At 37.0% G+C, this 20,493-nt stretch overlaps 1 protein-coding gene across 2 annotated transcripts in view; it reads left to right on the top strand.

Moving 5' to 3' along the window:
- gbf1 (golgi brefeldin A resistant guanine nucleotide exchange factor 1) overlaps positions 1-20,493 on the top strand; it is a 229,607-nt gene that overhangs the window by 188,524 nt on the left and 20,590 nt on the right. For both annotated transcript variants that reach the window (XM_061911029.1, XM_061911028.1), the window contains exons 21-26: positions 3,764-3,846; positions 5,150-5,386; positions 7,447-7,540; positions 12,902-13,078; positions 13,337-13,401; positions 18,647-18,770. In XM_061911029.1, coding sequence (XP_061767013.1) covers positions 3,764-3,846; positions 5,150-5,386; positions 7,447-7,540; positions 12,902-13,078; positions 13,337-13,401; positions 18,647-18,770 — 780 coding nt within the window. The remainder of the gene's footprint in view (positions 1-3,763; positions 3,847-5,149; positions 5,387-7,446; positions 7,541-12,901; positions 13,079-13,336; positions 13,402-18,646; positions 18,771-20,493) is intronic.

The raw sequence follows: 20,493 nt of genomic DNA, 5'->3' as shown, positions 1-20,493 counted from the left end.
GAAATGGAGGAGGCTGATTTCAATACCGGTAATTTGAAATCGCATAAAGGGAAGATTAAGAGCTTACATCACACTCAAATTTTTACTTCCTGCCTTTGGTAAGTGCTGTAGTGAGAAGAGGTTTTAAATTGATTAGCGCCCCGGCAGCAATTCAAAAAAATACGGTAAGTTGAAAATGATTAATAAATCACCGTCTTTGTTTTTATTTACGATTTACACAACGTGCTAACTTCACTGGTTTGGGTTTTTTTACGTGGTAGTCAAGCGAGCTCTGTTCCCTATGGGTACGAGGCGCCTTTTAGCCTTTCTCAAAGAAACAATACCTTATTCTTGTGTTGTTTTTCGGCTATACGAATAATTCAAATCGCAAAAAAGAAATGTTTCCTCAGAGTTCCTCGAGAGGTAATTAAAAAGAGTACAAAACGACGACGAGAAAAGTAGCTCACACTCCAGTCTAAGGTAGTAGAATCAAAGAATGCCCAAGTTTGCAGTGATCACTTTGTTAAAGGTTTGTTTGACATACTTTTAATGTTCATTTTGTCCCATTTAAGTATTGTTTTGATATTATTTGTATTAAACACATTTGTTACAAGTGTTTCGAAAAGCACCAACTCGGCAAGTCTTAAAAAAAATGTGAACAACACCTAAGCGTTATGTTTTTACCAAAGGCAGCAGTCAAAAATTCATCTTCTAGCACATACATACATGTTAATATCTTTATTTATATTTTGAAAAAGAGGGAAAGTCACACTACTCGTAAACGGTGCTTGCAACAGCAACAAACCTGGCAGTAGACCCAAAGTTTAATAATGAAATACAACCCTGGCCAAGAAACAATTTTGCATATTTTTCCTGGGAGAGTCTTGATACCAGATTTCTTAACCCGGCAACATACAAAAGAGTTGTGGAACTCCATGCTTTTCCAAGTTTCCATCTGTTTTGTCGTGTAAAATGGCATCTGGAGCACAATAGTTTGACAAGTCTGGGAAGGCGACCGATATACAATCCTTGATATCTCTCAACAAACCTTTTTTTTGATAAATTATAGGAATAAATGATATTGCATAGTTTGCATTTTTGCGTGTATCCGCTTTTTTCTGGAAGATTTAAGCCTCTTTTCTACTCAAATATTTTGCACGCTGCTTGCTGTACAACAGCCTCATTCGCTAAATTGACTACCACTGGTTTTCAATTTTTGGAAGAAGTCGCTTGTCGGAATGCAAGCAATTGCCTATATTTAAAATGACATCACGTCCGGCTCATTAGATACACGTGGTGGTCAAACCAGCGTCTGTTCTCAATGGGTACTAGGCGCCATTTCGCCTTTCTCGAAGAAAAATGTCCTATGCTTGCGTTCGGCTATACGAACCGTTCAAATAGCAAAAATTATATGACGTTTCTTCAGAGTTCCTCGAGAGGTAATCAAGAATGGTGGAAAAGTGCAAGATTTTATGAAAAATTATGACAAAATTACCATGCACTCCAGTACAAGGGAGCAGAGCCGAAGAATGCACAAGTTTGCTGTGACAACCCTGTTAAAGGTTTGTTTGATATACTTTTAACGTTTAATGTTTCCCATTTAGATATTATCTTGATCTTATTTGTATTTCCTAAATCACATTTTTGCTAGTGTTTTGAAAAGCCCAGCCACCCAGTTGTAGACCTCCATGCTTTTCCAAGTTTTCATCTGTTTTGTCGTGTATAATAACGTCCGGAGCACACAATAGTTCAATCTGTTTTGGACATGCACTTTTTGATAAAACAATCTAATTTATTTTGTTGCGTAGTTTGTTATTTTTGCTCAAATCTGCTTTTTGCAGGAGGGTATAGGCCCCTTGTGTACTTTGTGCGTGCGCTGCTTGCTGTACAACAACCATCGTCAACCTTGGTTGACCACTACTGGTTTTCACTTCTGGGAAGAAATCACTTGTTGGAGCACTAGCATTACACATCTTTAATTGATTAAACAAGTACATGCACAAATGTGTTCAACATGCTGACAGTGTCATGTATTTTCTTACACTCAGCAGTGTGATGATTGTCACTAATAGTGAATAAATAAATACATAGATAAGTAATAAGTAATACGTGGGCTTCACGGTGGAAGAGGGGTTACTGCATCTGCCTCACAATACGAAGGTCCTGAGTAGTCCTGGGTTCAATCCCGGGCTCGGGATCTTTCTGTGTGGAGTTTGCATGTTCTCCCCGTGACTACGTGGGTTCCCTCCGGGTACTCCGGCTTTCTCTTCTCTCCAAAGACATGCACCTGGGGATAGGTTGATTGGCAACACTAAATTGGCCCTAGTGTGTGAGTGTGAATGTTGTCTGTCTATCTGTGTTGGCCCTGCGATGAGTTGGTGACTTGTCCAGGGTGTACTCCTCCTTTCGCCCGATTGTAACTGAGATAGGCACCAGCGCCCCACCCCCCCGACCCCAAAGGGAATAAGTGGTAGAAAATGGATGGACGGATGGATACATAAGTAAAGAATTAAATAGACAAATTACCGAGTAAATAATTATTGAATACATTAAGAAACAATAAAGGTCTCATAAATAGTTAGGTAATGTATGGCTCACTTTGAGATAAATAAGATTATCTATTTTTTTCAAGTAAGGTTCAAGCTGTTTATCAACATTCTTCTTTTTACTTTGTGAACACTAAATTTGAACAGGTTCTTCAACTGGATCATATTAGTGCTTTGACTTATTTGCTTTATCCATCCTCTATTTTAAAGCCACATATTTATGTGCTCGGCCTTAATTGTATGCACATGCAAATGTATTTGAATTATATCTCTAAGATTATACGTCTCCTCTTTTGTTTAGAAGAACTGTTGTACATTCCTGGGTGGCACATAGCCCGTTCCAGGGAGGTGTTAAATATTCTTGTTAGGAACCAGACAATTGATGGGCGCAGGTCTTCATTGCTTTTCTCAGTATTGCGTCTGGTCCTGCTTCTTTGTGGGCGTTTACTGCCTTTAGGACTCTTCTCACTGGAAAGTAGTGAATGTTTAAGATGGAAAAACATTTTTCAGGCGTAAATCATACACAGAGAATGTCTAACTTGTGTTTGACAGCATGGGCAGCATAAAATAAGGAAGCCTTTTGAGTGTTTACTTTCTGTAATTATAGGGATTATTACTATTATTAGTTATGATGAAAAAAAAATACAACAATTTTACAATGAGCTCTGAGTATATGCTTTTAGTGCCATCTAGTGTTTACTTTTAACTCTGTGTGGTATACAACGTGTAAAACATCAACACGGTATTTGTTTTCCAAATTTTGCTGAAATCATGTGCTTTGACTCAGTGGTATTGAAAAAAAGTCAGCCTCAGAATATTTAATGTTTTTATTAAACTTTTAGAAGAAAAACAAATCTCTGCAAATTCAGACATTTTAGGCTGCAACAATGAAAACTTTAAAAAACCCTTTGAAATCCTAGAGAGACTGTTATTAATTTTTTCTTCACTCCCACGACCATGAAATCCTTTTTTTTACTCTACTTTACCTAACATCTGTCCCTCTTCTCTGCTTCTCCTAAACCAACTGGTTGAGACAGACGACCACTCCAGAGGGTCTGTGTTCTGTTGGAGGTTTCTTATCTACAGTGTTTGTATTTCTCTGTCGCCAAGTGCTTACTTGTGTGGGGTTTCGCTAGTTGCCTTTAATGTCTGAATAGTGTGCTGAGTGTGTGAAATCTCTTGAAATAACTACTGATGTGAATTGATGATATAAAAATGAAACCTTTTTTTTTCAACAGCAATTCAAGAAGAATCTAAAAGGAGTGAATGGAAACAAAGACTTTAATCAGGACATGTTGGAGGACATCTATAATGCTATCAAGTAAGCTACAGTACTCACTTACTGTGTAGCTTTTGTTGAAATGTTAGTCATGGTATGTAGTCACCTGTGTCATCCGTCTCAAGTACATTTCGGCCCCTTTGGATTGTTTTTCCGGTGCTGTGATTGTGCAGCATATTCAGTGTTTTTTGTAAATTCATCTGATTGAAATAAATTATGACCGCTACTGGTAGATTTAGGGCTACCTGGTAGGGGGCGGTATGCATCGCACATACGCACCTGATCTGACAGAGCATAAAAAGGCTTTGGAGGGGCACTTTTTTGCTGTATTTAGTGAGTATCCATTTAGATCCCTCCAGATACTAAGAGTGTAACTGTAGATACAGTGGTCCCTTAATTATAGGGGGTGTTAAGTTCTGGACCTCTCCACCATTGTAGACGGTAAATTTATGCGAAGTCGTTGTTTATTTTATAATTTTGGGGAATATTATATAGATTGAACTAAGTCTTTATTAGCCCTCAACACAACTTTTAAACACTTGTTGCTTGACACACTTTATAGACTATTTTGTAATATATAATGTTAGAACATGTTTGATCAAGTGAAATTAGTGAAACAGAAAACAATGGTAGGTATCAAAATCACTAACTTATTTATCATCAACCATTTGGATTGGACATTTGCTGTGTTTTAAGTTTTAAGTGAAATTGATTTTTTTTCTCAACACCTAGTGGCCTACAATAAATAATCACATTAACCTCATGACACAATAAGCTGAATGATGCAGAAATGTTTTCTAGTAGCTTAAGCCCTACCATATTTACTTTTCGTAAATGACTTGACTAAAATAGAAGAAAAGACCAAGCCTATGTGCCCCTCTCTAACCACTAGACCACTCAGTGGCCTAGTGGTTATAGTGTCCGCCCTGAGATCGGTAGTTCAAAACCCGGCCGAGTCATATCAAAGACTATAAAAAAATGGGAACCCATTGCCTCCCTACCTGGCACATAGCATCAAGGGTTAGAATTGGGGGTTAAATCACCAAAAATGATTCCCCAGCATGGCTCCGCTGCTGCCCACTGCTCCCCTCACTTCCCAGGGGGTGATCAAGGGGATGGGTCAAATGCAGAGGACAAATTTCACCACACCTAGTGTGTGTGTGACAATCATTGGTACTTTAACTGTACTTTTTGAGGACATTTAGATGTCAACTGGGTGTCCAGCTTTTCACAAGTAAACACCATGTTTTAGAAACTAAGTAATTTAAAACATGACAAAGCCAGATGCACTTGTCTATTTTCATATGTAAGGTAAATTTTACATTCTCACATCTTCCTTCTTTAGAAATGATGAGATTGTGATGCCTGACGAGCAGACTGGTTTAGTGAAGGAGAACTACGTGTGGAATGTGCTGCTGCATCGTGGTGCTACACCTGAGGGTGTGTTTCTTCACCTGCGACCTGGAAGCTATGACCATGATTTATTCACCATGACCTGGGGGCCAACTATCGCTGCCCTCTCCTATGTTTTTGACAAGAGTCTGGATGACAACATCATCCAGAAGGCAATTACTGGCTTTAGGTACGTATGTCGTCACATTGAAGAACAGGAAGATGAAACTTCAATCAATATTTGTTTTGCTTTTAATCCTGGACCAAACAGTCCCATCTGCACCCGTACTCAGCTTTCAGGCTTTCAAATATCCCTCTGACCTTTGTTACTTCAGCCAGGGGGTTATGTAATTGTTGTCATTGATTTGTCAGTTATTCAGTCCGTCCGCCAGCTAGTTGGCTAGCAACGTAGCTTCAAGAGTAATAGACACATTTCCATTAAATCCTTAGTTTTAAGTCAAATTTATCACACATTAATTTGGATGAATCATGATTAACCATATACCTGTTGGTTATTACTCACTTGCAAAGTTTAAATTGACCTAAAAAAGACCCCAGTATTTGGAGAGAAATTAATATTATCATCAGATAGTCGTTCGGTTATTACAGTATGTTTTACTTGAAAGTAATTTATCTGCTCAAAACATGCTCACAGGTTTATCTAAGGTTCAGTCAGGGTGTATTTGGAGTGAAATTTGTCAATAAGCACTAAAGTTTGTCTCCTCACTCATCTTTGCACTGATGTATGCATTGACATGGGTACTGAATATATACTAACACACCTTTCTGACAAACATACATAATTATGCGGAAATGGCGGCATTGACACATGCTCGATTTTAACATTAGCTTGCTAACTTTTGTTGACAATTTTGTAGCCGTACACCTCAGAGTCATAACATTTGGACCTTGAAACATTCCATCTATAAGAATGCCAATGTTAGCATGCTCACATGTTAACATTATCATCATTATGAAAACTTTTGAGAAGATTACTACATATGGAAAAAAGTTATGTCTATTGAAATCTTTCACCACAAGGGGGCAATGTTGGTGTCGATATTAATGTCAAGGCATATTTAGACCGCAACCTTAAAACCTCATGTCAGTTTGGAAGAAGAGCTGTTCATCGAAAGTGAAGTAAAGACAATTTGATGGCTGATAGTGATGTACGGTATTTGTGGCCAGGCTCGCCCACTACGAGTGGGGTGTGTGCAGCCCCACCGAGACATAAGTATTGGAGACAGACAAGAAGCTTCACACACTTTTTATTTTATTCTGCTGTAGATAGCTCAAAAAGTAATGGGCACATTTTGATGACACTTTCAAGAAATGTCAGTAATTTGCATGATATGGAAGAAGTGATTACGTTTTGGGGATTGTCCGGATCACTGTTTAGCTTCACCATTTATTTATTAAATGATTTCTCACCTAGAGGTGCCCCCAACTCTACAATACATTTTTAGATGCATCGCAATTCGGTCATGAATGATCATAAATTAAATTATTAAACGTCAATGATCGATAATCTATTTATTGTAAAGAAAGTAATGCAGACCGTTCTAAAATTTGGCTAACTACAGCGAGCCACCTCACCGACAGATCCGACCAACTCCTCTAATATAGGGCTCTTATGTTTTAGTTTTGCACACATTTCCATTGATTAAAAAATGTGGGGGTTAATGTAAGTGTTTCTTTTTACAAATGCATAGTTTTTTTTTAAGTTACAAGTGAAAAAATGCTTATTTAGTGAAACTAAAATAAATGTAAAACTGCATCAATATACATAAATTAATAATAAATCACTAATCGACTGTCAATCGAATTGTAGCTCCTGAATCGTAATGGGAATAGAGTCGTGAGGTGTCCAAAGATTCCCACCTCTATTCTTACCATTGGTAGGCAGGGCCTGGCAGAGTCCTGCACTCTCAGAGTGCGTTTTAGTTATTTAATTTTCTAATGTGGTTTGTTGGCTTAATATGACTGTGCTCTCGAGCACATGTTTATTGTTGCTATTGCCATATGGAAATGGCAATTTGTACTTTTTTTTACGAGCATGTGTTTTACTTGCATGTTTTATTAACACAAATGTGGAGAATAACAATGTGCTCCCACAACTTTTAATTTGTCTGTTCAGTCATTGGTGTTAAACGTTTTATAATATGTATATATGATGCAAGGAATGCAAAGACAATAAGGAAGGAGGTCAGGCTGACATTTTAAAGTAAAAGAGTGTTTTCTTCTTTGTAGGAAGTGTGCAAAGATTGCGGCTCACTACGGATTTAATGACGTCTTCGACAATTTGATCATCTCTCTGTGCAAGTTCACCACTCTAAGCAGTGAGGTAAGAACACTCTGTATTATGTGCAACACCTTGTATGCAGTTCCATGCTAACATGCTTTATTAGCAACATGTTTTTGTTTTTTTTTACAAAATAAATACAACTTGTTTGGACGCATGTCACATTTTCTTTCTTTTTGTGTTTGATATTCAGTCGTACGAAAGCTGAAAGTGGAAAAAAAGTGTTTGAGTGATGTTCCAATACAACTGATACATTTATAATACAATACAGATATTGATCCACTACAATAGCAGCAGGAAATATCCACCTTTTTTTATTTTGTAGTATGGCATGTTAGAAAAAGTTTGATCAAGGGAAATTAATCTAACATAGAACAATAGTAGTTATGAAAAACTCTAACCTATTTATTATTAACCGTCTAGAATGGACTTATGCTGTCTTTAAGTTGAAGTGAAATGGTACTGACAGAGTTGTGTATGAAGAAAGTATGGCCAATTTAACAACATCATTCATAACTGCTACCAAGGACGTGTGCGGCTGTGTCTGGATGCATGCATTTGCTGTCGTTTTGACCCAAATAATACATCTATATATAGTTCTAAACATAGTCCAGCTGATAAACTTACATTAATACATGCTTTTATTTTGTGACAGTGTAATTTTGCTGCCGTATTTGAGGCACTCTGCTGCTACATACCTGCAATGTTTTGTGACCACTAGGCACTCTAACATGTACCCAACAGCTCAATAAGTGTAAAAAATACACAAAACGACCAAAAAAATAACTCACTACCCTCATTTTGCCAAAATCCCCATTAACTTTGGACCAACAATCACAGAGATTGTTGGTCCTAAGTGATTGTAATCACTGTGTGTATCATTTATTATGTATTATTGTAACAATGTTTTTCGTTAGTAAATAAGTATACTTTTTTAGTGAGTTAAAGCGCTATACAAGTACAACCCATTTATCATTTATTCTCCATTTTTTTGCACAATAACTGTGTGTGTGTGTGTGTGTGTGTGTGTGTGTGTGTGTGTGTGTGTGTGTGTGTGTGTGTGTGTGTGTGTGTGTGTGTGTGTGTGTGTGTGTGTGTGTGCATGCGTACGTGCGTGTGCCTGTGTGTGCATGTATACGTGTGTGTGTGTATATATATGTATATATACATATATACAAATACATGTACATATATATATACACACATATACATGTACATATATACATGTACACATTAAAGTATACACTTATGTACATAAATGTGTGTGTGTGTGTGTGTGTGTGTGTGTGTGTGTGTGTGTGTGTGTGTGTGTGTGTGTGTGTGTGTGTGTGTGTGTCTATATATATATACAGTGGGGCAGAAAAGTATTTAGTCAGCCACCGATTGTGCAAGTTCTCCCACTTAAAATGATGACAGAAGTCTGTAATTTTCATCATAGGTACACTTCAACTGTGAAAGACAGAATGTGAAAAAAAAAATCCAGGAATTCACATTGCAGGAATTTTAAAGAATTTATTTGTAAATTATGGTGGAAAATAAGTATGTGGTCAACCATTCAGAGCTCTCACTGATGGAAGGAGGTTTTGGCTCAAAATCTCATGATACATGGCCCCATTCATTTTTTCCTTAACACGGATCAATTGTCCTGTCCCCTTAACAGAAAAACAGCCCCAAAGCATGATGTTTCCACCCCCATGTTTCACAGTAGATCTGGGACGCAATTCAGTACTCTTCTTCTTCCAAACACGACGAGTTGAGTTTATACCAAAAAGTTCTGTTTTGGTTTCACCTGACCACATGACATTCTCCCAATCCTCTGCTGTATCATCCATGTGCTCTCTGGCAAACTTCAGACGGGCCTGGACATGCACTGGCTTAAGCAGAGGGACACGTCTGCCACTGCAGGATTTGGTTCCCTGTCGGCATAGTGTTTTACTGATGGTAACCTTTGTTACGTTGGCCCAGCTCTCTGCAAGTCATTCACCAGGTCCCCCGTGTGGTTCTGGGATTTTTGCTCACCGTTCTCATGATCATTTTGACCCCACGGGATGAGATCTTGCATGGAGCCCCAGATCGAGGGAGATTATCGTGGATAATTGCTCCCACAGTTGATTTTTTCACACCAAGCTGCTTGCCTAGTGTAGATTCACTCTTCCCAGTCTGGTGCAGGTCTGCCATTATTTTCCTGGTGTCCTTCGACAGCTCTTTGGTCTTGGCCATAGTGGAATTTGGAGTCTGACTGAGGCTGCGGACAGGTGTCTTTTATATAGATAATCCGGTGCGCCTTATCTATGGACCAATATTGAGCCACAATAAGCGGTACAAACTGGATGGATGGATGGATGAAGGTCTCGCAACTACGGCCAACTTCATTTTCCTCCGTAGAAGAAGTGTGCGGTGCATGCTGGGATATGTGACTGCAGGAGGCGTGCTGTTTCTGTGTGTTTATGTAAAGACCCCAAAATGGCTCCTATTAAGAGACATGCTTACGACGCAGAGTTTAAACTCAAGGCGATTAGTCACACAGTAGAACATGGGAATAGAGCAGCAGCGAGAGAATTTAACATTAACAGCAGCGACACTGACTCGTTTATTGACGATTTCGAAGAGCATGTTGGATGCCGTATTCGCCCAACTGTTTGATTCGAACACTGAAGAAGAAGAATTCAAGGGATTCGTGGATGAGGAATATCTTAATAACGTGAGCTTTACATTTTTATTTTGTGTGTTGTGTTGTGGGACATTATCGTTTAAGCAACATTGAGTTATTGATATATTATTGCTCTGCACTATTTTGAGTGTTACTATATTGTGATTGTACTAACGTTTGATGTACCGTAACAGTATCAGACTGTTTTTTACGTGTTTATTGAATTGGGCAAAATAATAAAACAGCTGTTTATTCATTTTGGGAGTGAACGGAGTTGTCAGAGCGCTGGTTTGTAATCTATTAATAAAGTTTGACTGACCTATCTGACTATTTTGTTGACATTCCCTTTAGCGCAGCTCCATCTAAAGGATGCATAACGTAACCCCAGCCTCTACAGTCGCATCCATTCTATGCGCCATATAGTGCGGTGCGCCTTTTATATGAACAAAGATTTAAAATATGCCATTCATTGAAGGTGCGCCTTTTAATCCGGTGCGCCTTATAGTGCGGGAAATACGGTACACAAAAAAAAGATATATATATGTATATACATATATATCTTTGTGTATATACACACACACATATATATATATATATATATATATATATATATATATATATATATATATAGATATATATATATATATATATATATGTACATGTATGTATGTATGTGTATAATATATATATATATATATATATATGTACATGTATGTGTGTATATATATATATATATATATATATATATATATATATATATATATATATATATATGTATGTATGTATGTATGTATATATAATGTATATATGTATATGTAATGTATATATAATGTATATGTGTGTCTATAAATATGTACATGTATATACAGTATGTGTATATATGTTCAAATGTATACAGTACGTATATATATACTATAATGTATATGTGTGTCTATAAATATGTACATGTATATACAGTATGTGTATATATGTTCAAATGTATACAGTACGTATATATATACATGTATATGCAGTGTGTATATATATGTACATGTATATACAGTGTGTATATATATGTACATGTATATACAGTGTGTATATGTATGTGTATGTTTATATGTACATGTATGTGGATATCTGTACATGTATATACAGTATTTTTTGTACATGTATATATGTATATATATGTACATTAATATATGTATATATATATATATATATATATATATATATATATATGTGTGTGTGTGTGTGTGTGTGTTTATATGTACATGTACTGGTATATATATATGTATGTATGTACATGTATATGTATATATGAACATGTATCTGTATATGTGTATGTACAAATATATGTATATATGTAAATGTATATATGTATATACATGTATATATATGCATATGTAGTATATATATATATATATATATATATATATATACATACTGTATATATATATATACTGAATATATATATATATATATACACACACACACACACACACATATATATATATATATACTGTATACATACTGTGTGTGTGTGTGTGTGTGTGTGTGTGTGTGTGTGTGTGTGTGTGTGTGTGTGTGTGTGTGTGTGTGTGTGTGTTTGTGTGTGTGTGTGTGTCTATATATATATACAGTGGGGCAGAAAAGTATTTAGTCAGCCACCGATTGTGCAAGTTCTCCCACTTAAAATGATGACAGAAGTCTGTAATTTTCATCATAGGTACACTTCAACTGTGAAAGACAGAATGTGAAAAAAAAAATCCAGGAATTCACATTGCAGGAATTTTAAAGAATTTATTTGTAAATTATGGTGGAAAATAAGTATGTGGTCAACCATTCAGAGCTCTCACTGATGGAAGGAGGTTTTGGCTCAAAATCTCATGATACATGGCCCCATTCATTTTTTCCTTAACACGGATCAATTGTCCTGTCCCCTTAACAGAAAAACAGCCCCAAAGCATGATGTTTCCACCCCCATGTTTCACAGTAGATCTGGGACGCAATTCAGTACTCTTCTTCTTCCAAACACGACGAGTTGAGTTTATACCAAAAAGTTCTGTTTTGGTTTCACCTGACCACATGACATTCTCCCAATCCTCTGCTGTATCATCCATGTGCTCTCTGGCAAACTTCAGACGGGCCTGGACATGCACTGGCTTAAGCAGAGGGACACGTCTGCCACTGCAGGATTTGGTTCCCTGTCGGCATAGTGTTTTAAATAAATAAATGGTAAATGGGTTGTACTTGTATAGCGCTTTTCTACCTTCAAGGTACCCAAAGCGCTTTGACACTACTTCCACATTCACACACACATTCACACACTGATGGAGGTAGCTGCCATGCAAGGCGCCAACCAGCACCCATCAGGAGCAAGGGTGAAGTGGTTCTAGGTGGGATTTGAACCAGTGACCCTCGGGTTGCGCACGGCCACTCTCCCACTGCGCCACGCCGTCCCTACATACACATCTTAAAGTACAATTGACTTTCTGCATGGACAGATCATTTCACTAGTTTTGGTCTTTTCATCCCATCTTTTGTTAAGACTTTTTGCAGTGCACACAATGAAAGTAACAGCCATTAAACTTACTTTTACTGATGGTAACCTTTGTTACGTTGGCCCAGCTCTCTGCAAGTCATTCACCAGGTGCCCCGTGTGGTTTTGGGATTTTTGCTCACCGTTCTCATGATCATTTTGACCCCACGGGATGAGATCTTGCATGGAGCCCCAGCGCTCATATGTATATATAAGACGGACTCTTTCTTTGCAGTCAGTGGAAAACCTCCCCACTGTGTTTGGTAGCAACACGAAGGCGCAGACAGCAGCCAAGACGGTATTTGATCTTGCCCATCAACATGGCAACATCCTGAGGGAAGGCTGGAAGAACATCATGGACTCCATGCTGCAGCTGTTTCGGGCAGAGCTGCTACCCAAAGCCATGGTGGAGGTCAGAATCAAAGCTCTTCGTGTGACTACTTTTGAATTACTCCACATTTGACTTCACACACAGTTAAAAGATGTGTGGTATTTTAATTAACAGTTGTTCGATAGCGTAATGTTGTTGGCCCTTGTGAAATCAAGTTGAAAGTCTAAACTTTTACTTTCAACTTGATTCTGATGGCCTGCACAGTTGACACACTTTGAATGTATTTGCACTGCTCCGCTGCCACCTGGTGATCAGTCCTCAAACATTTTTTCACTTTAGGTAGAAGACTTCCTTGAGCCAAGCGGAAAGATTTCTCTTCAAAGAGAGGAAACGCCTTCCAATCGGTAATTTCAACTTCTTTATATCTTTCAACTTAATAGATTTCTACAAACTGCGATGAGGTGGCGACTTGTCCAGTGTGTACACCACCTTCCGCCTGAATGCAGCTGAGATAGGCTCCAGCACCCCCTGCAACCCCAAAAGGGACAAGCGTTAGAAAAGGGATGGCTGGATTGAAGTTTACATCATAGCTTGCCTACATGAGCAATGCCACTAATAATACTTGTTTAGGTTTCTGTAACAGTTATTAGAGCATGTTGAAACTTTATAAACAGTCCTAGAGGTTTTAAAAGTAAAAGTTTTAAAATGCAAGGGATGCATTTGTATTGTATCTTACTTGCTCTGCTTCAGTCCCACAAGCCTCACTACTCAGCCCAATTTTATTCAGTCTCATTCTTAATGACTCTGGAAGGAATTATATCTAAGACACATGTTACAATTTTGTCATTGTTTAAAAGCCTCGATACAGTCGTAATGTGATGTTGTAAAAAAAATGAATGATAAAGAAGAATGGGTAGAAATGTTAGTCAGTAAAATGAAATGTCAGGAATGAACATCAACATAATGCTCAAAATGTTATGTAATCATATTTATTAGTACAAACAAGTATTTTAGGTGTGAAGAACGATGCAGAAACATCCACTGTTTCATTCAAGTAATGAGCAAGTATATATAAATTAGGGCTGTAGAGTGATTTAAAGAAAAAATCAGATTAATCACACTCTTGAACTGTGATTAATGACAGGTTATTTGCTCCCATAAATACATTTTGCTCAAGAAAAAGCATTGATGTATATATAATTTGGTACTCTGAATGTCATAAGGGAATGTTTTTTAAATGTTTTACTGAACTGCTAGTCATTGACTTGTTAAAAAACTTGGTGATGGTATTCATAGTAAAAATTGCTGCCAAGTGCACATTTTGAAAGTATTTTGCAAGTTCTCCCACTTAGAAATCATGGAGGGGTCTGACATTTTCACGGTAGGTGCATGTCCACTGTATGAGAGATAACCTAAAAAGAAAAATCCAGAAATCACAATCCATGATTTTTTTAACAACTTATTCATGTGATACAGCTGAAAATAAGTATTTGAACACCTGTTTATCAGCTAGAATTCTGACCCTCAAAGACCTGTAAGTCCGCCTTTAAAAGTCCTCCTCCACTCCACTGTATTATCCTGAATCAGATGCACCTGTGTGAGGTCGTTAGCTGCATAAAGACACCTGTCCACCCCATACAATCAGTAAGACCCAAACATTCAGCATGGCTAAGAGCAAAGAGCTTTCCAAAGCCACCAGAGACAAAATTGTACAACTCCACAAGGATGGAAAGGGCTCTGGGGAAATTGCCAAGCAGCTTGGTGAAAAAAGGTCCACTGTTCGAGCAATCATTAGAAAATGGAAGAAGCTAAACATGACTGTCAATCTCAATCGGAGTGGAGCCCCATGCAAGATATCACCTCGAGGGGTCTCAATGATGCCTAAGAAAGGTGAGGAATCAGCCCAGGACGACATGGCAGGACTTGGTCAATGACCTGAAAAGAGCTGGGACCACTGTTTCCTTGGTCACTGTTGGTAATACACTAAGACGTAATGCTGCGAAATCATGCATGGCACGGAAAGTTACCCTGCTTAAACCAGCACATGTTAAGGCCCGTCTTAAGTTTGCCAATGACCATTTGGATGATCCAGAGGAGTTATGGGAGAAATTTTGTGGACAGATGAGACCAAAATTGACCTTTTTGGTCATAATTCCACTATGCGTGTTTGGAGGAAGAAGAATGATTTGTACCATCCCAAGAACACCATCCCTACTTTGAAGCATGGGGGTGGTAGCATCATGCTTTGAGGGTGTTTTTCTGCTCATGGGACAGGACGACTGTACTGTATTAAGGAGAGGATGACTGCAGCCATGTATTGTGAGATTTTGGCCAAAAACCTCCTTACCTCAGTCAGATCATTGAAGATGAGTCGTGGCTGGATCTTCCAACATGACAATGACGCAAAGCACACTGCCAGGAAAACTAAGAAGTTGTTTCGTAAGAACCATATCAAGGTTCCGGAGTGGCTTAACCAGTCTCCAGACCTAAATCCAATTCAAAATTTTTGGAGGGAGCTGAAAGTCTGTTACTCAGCGACAGCCCAGAATCCTGACTGATCTAGAGGCGATCTGTGTGGAGGAGTGGGCCAAAATCCCTCCTGCAGTCTGTGCAAACCTTGTGAAGAACTATAGAAAACGTGTGACCTCTGTAATTGCAAACAAAGGCTACTCTACCAAATATTAATGTTGGTGATCAAATACTTATTTTCAGCTTAGCACACAAGTAAATTGTTAAAAAAAATCATAGATTGTTATTTCTGGATTTTTCTTTTTAGGTTATCTCTCATACAGTGGACATGCACCTACCAGGAAAATTTCAGACCCCTCCATGATTTCTAAATGGGAGAAGTTGCAAAATAGAAGGGTGTTCAAATACTAATGTATATTTCTATGTATGTATGTATATATATATATATATATATATATATATATATATATATATATATATATATATATATATATTAGGGCTTTGAATCTTTGGGTGTCCCACGATTCGATTCAATATCGATTCTTGGGTCACGATTCGATAATATATCGATTTTTTTCGATTCGATTCTCGATTCAAAAACGATATTTTTCCGATTCAAAACGATTCTGTATTCATTCTATACATAGGATTTCAGCAGGATCTACCCCAGTCTGCTGACATGCTAGCAGAGTAGTAAAAAAAAAAAAACTTTTATAATTGTAACGGACAATGTTTTATCAACTGATTGCAATAATGTAAATTTGTTTGAACTATTAAACGAACCAAAAATATGACTTATTTTATCTTTGTGAAAACATTGGACACAGTGTGTTTTCAAGCTTATGAGATGTGATGCAAGTGTAAGCCACTGTGACACTATTGTTCTTTTTTATTATTTTTATAAATGTCCAATGATAATGTCAGTGAGGGATTTTTAATCACTTCTATGCTGAAATTATAATTAATATAGATACTGTTGTTGATAATATTCATTTTTGTTTCATTACTTTTGGTTTGTTCTGTGTCGTGTTTGTCTCCTCTCAATTGCTCTGTTTATTGCAGTTCTGAGTGTTGCTGAGTCAGGTTTGGTTTTGGAATTGGATTGCATTGTTATGGTATTGCTGTGTAGTGGTTTGTTGGATTAATTAAAAAACTTTTTTTTTTTTTTTTTAAATCGATTTTTTAAAAATGAGAATCGATTCTGAATCGCACAACGTAAACGATTCGATTCGTATTAGAATCGATTTTTTCCCACACTCCTAATATATATAATTGTATTATTAATATATAATTGTCTATTATTTTGTTGGATTGAATAAAATATATATATATATACACACAAATGTGTATGTATGTATATATATATAATATATATTCAATCCAACAAAATAATAGACAATTATACAATAATAATACAATTCTAAACCAAACTCAGCTTCGCAAATTGAGAGGGCACACTAGCATGACACAAAACAATCCGAAGTAGTCAAACAAAAATGAATAACATCAACATCAATATTAATAAGAATTCCAACATAACAGTGATTATAAATCCCTCATTTACATTGTCATCACGGCCATTCATATAAAAACTAATTTAAAAAAAAGTAACAATAGTGACACAGTGGCTTACACTTGCATTGCATCTCATAAGCTTCACAACACATTATGTCCAATATTTACCACTAGTCTAAAAGAAGTCATATTTTAGGTTCATTAAATAGTAGTGAGCAGCAGTGGTGGCCGCGCCCAGGAATCATTTTTGGTGATTTAACCCCCAATTCCAACCCTTGATGCTGAGTGCCAAGCAGGGAGGTAATGGGACCCATTTTTATAATGTTTGGCGGAGTTTGAACTTACGACCTACCGATCTTACAGTATATTAATAAATAATGTAATAAAGACACCCACAAACAACTTTACTGAGTGCACCATTGAAATTTGCATTTACTTTTCCTTAGTTTAACCAGTTTTTTAAACAAACAAGCATATTTACTTTTCCAGATGACAACGCTGGTCTTGTTTTTTTTGATGGTAGTTGGCGACATGAATGACACCTTATTAGGTCTTCACAGATGTTAAGTGGCCTACATGTGGTGGCTGTCCATTTAGAAAAAAACATATTGTTCAACTTTTCTGTGGTTAACACAGGTAAACTTAGCCAGCATAGTTTGTTGTCCTCTCATTGCTGTCCATGTAGCATTTATGGTAGCAGCACCATCCTCACGTTCATGTTTCGCTTTAAGATCGTTCTTTAAACTTATGTGCCGATGATAGGAAAGTTTGTTGCTACAATACAAATTCATTACCTCAGTTTTATTTAAACATTTTTTGGATTTTGTTTTTGAAGGGTGCAGAGCACGTCCTCTAAACATTTTTTGGATTTGGTTTTGAACGGTGCAGAGCACGTCCTCTATCATCACACTGGCGTGTGATATAATCACTGCTTTTACAATGTGTTCTGCCTTCTGGTGGTCAAAACAAGCACTGATTAATCTTCATTCATTTTAATAACACTTTTTTTTTTTTTTATTAATCTCATGCGTTAACGCGTTAACGTTGACAGCCTTAGTGTGTGTGCGTGCGTGCGTACATACATATATATATATATATATGTAAATATATATATATATATGTAAATATATATATATATATGCATATATATATATATATATATATATATATATATTTTTTTTTTTTTTTTTACATATACATTATACACATGTATATTTTTACATATACAGCAGGTGATGTTTTCCTTTGAAAGTTTGCATAAGCTTGCGCATCTGCCATGACAATTTTTTATACAGAGGAAAACTAACAATGCAGTCAGTACCGGCACTAGGAGCATTTTTGGGACTAAATTGAGTCAAATGTTTGTTTATATGAGAGGCACACAGGCATGGAAAACACAAACTTTAAACAAAACTATGAATCCTTAAAAACCTAAAAAGTGTTATACTTATTTAATACCCAATATACATACTTACAAAATAGTGATTTTGTAAGTATGTATGATTACGATGTGTGTTTTTATTGTTGAACTGATTAAATTTAGCTCTTGTAGCTCATTCTGACATACTGCAATGCTTTGTTCAGATGTTCATTAATATGCACTGTCCTCAAAGTTATTCAATTAGGAAGAATATTAAACAATATATTTATTCTCTTTCCTGCCAGAGGGGAGTCAGCAGTATTGAGTTTTGTCAACTGGTTGACGCTGAGTGGAGCTGAGCAGTCAGGACTCAGAGGACCATCCATGGAAAACCAGGAAGCCAAACAGGCTGCGATCAACTGCATCAAGGTACTGAATACAATTCATGTAATTTGAGTATTGTTTAATGTTGATCTCTGCATCTACTGTTGATATCTGTCTTCAAATACATCTAGCTAAAATGTATTGAATGGTAATAATCAAGTACAGTAGTACTTTGACTTTCATTAGTAATCCTTTTCAAAAAGTTTGGGGTGTACAACTATTCAACGTCCGATACGATATCGGTGTTGGATCCTTGAGTATTGGCCGATACCAATATTGACCCAGTTTAATCGACTCAGTGGATTTGTGGTTAGAGTGTCGACCTGAGATCGGTAGCTCGTAAGTTCAAACCCCGGCCGAGTCATACCAAAGACTATAAAAATGTGACCCATTACCTCCCTGCTTGGCACTCAGCATCAAAGGTTGGAATTGGGGGTTAAATCACCAAAATGCTGCTTACTGTTCCCTTCACTTCCCAGGGAGTAGAACAAGGGAATGTGTCAAATGGAGAGAGTAATTTCAACAATTTTTGTGACTATCACAAAACGCCATTCTGCGAAATGATAGAAAGACAGACTAGTTTGTTACTGCTTGACCCCAGTTGTGGAGGAAGGAGTCAAAAAAAGTACAAATAATAAAAATAAAACGGTGGTATGCAGAAAGGTACAACAGAAATACAATGAATTCAAGGAAATTAGTTGCAGTTACAGTTCAACCAAGGATCAATATGTCTAAGCACTGAGAGACACTGGAATAATAAACTAAAAGCAGATAGATGGGATAGTAAGCAGTATGAGTGAAGAATAGAAAAACTGTTGGTCCATCCATGTGTAGCTATCGCATAGAGGAAATAACCGGTGTCTCAGCTAATAAAGGGTGGAGACTAGGGTTGTCCCGATACCAATAATTTGGTACCGGTACCAAAATGTATATCAATACGTTTCCAAATAAAGGGAAATTTAAATAATGTCAATATTGGCTTTACTTTAACAGAAAATATTATAATACATTACACATATGTTTCCTATTGCACTCAAAGTACAATTTTAGAAGGTTAAAATATAAATTAAAAGGCATTAAACACATTGGGCTTTTCTTCTTGCACTCAAAAAAAAATTTACAATATAGTTTACATATAGTCTGTCATACTTAAGGAGTAGATTTAAATAAAAAGCTTTATTGACATTATATTGAATGCTTCGTGATTTATAGTTGCCACTCATGGTCTGTGCTTTAAGAAAAATACAATTATTAGTAAATACTAAAAACAAAACTATGGATAGATGTACACAAATAAGCCAGGTAGCAGGTAAAAAAGACATTGTTAAAGATAAAACACAAATTGTAGCAATTTGTTACAAAATTCTGTCATTTAACTTGCTTTAGTTGACGCTAGTTGGGCGGTTTTAACTCCGCTGATATTTGGTATCAAGCCAAGCAGCTGTATGCATGTCTACATGAGAGAAGGGTATGTTTGTTTGCGAGAATGGCAACGTGTTGGCTGAATGACGTCAGTTAGTGAGTCGGCAAGTAAACAGAGAGAGAGAGAGGGAGCACGTGCACTGCGCAGTAGACAAACTTCAAAACTAATAATAAAGCAACCAGATTTTTTAAATTCGACAGCCTTAAATTCTGACCGAAAAGCAGAGCTGAGCAGAGCCATTGTAAAGTTAGCGGGTAAAGTTAATGGTGTTACCTCCGACGAAAACATTGACCTGGAAAGAACGTCTGCCCTGTGCTCCTCGACTACAGTCTGACCCGGAGCCGA

The sequence above is a fragment of the Nerophis ophidion genome, linkage group LG09 (assembly GCF_033978795.1).
Source record: "Nerophis ophidion isolate RoL-2023_Sa linkage group LG09, RoL_Noph_v1.0, whole genome shotgun sequence".
Classification (NCBI taxonomy): Eukaryota; Metazoa; Chordata; class Actinopteri; order Syngnathiformes; family Syngnathidae; genus Nerophis; species Nerophis ophidion.
Note: the sequence above shows the minus strand (reverse complement) of the source record. Positions and strands in the feature narration are given on the sequence as shown.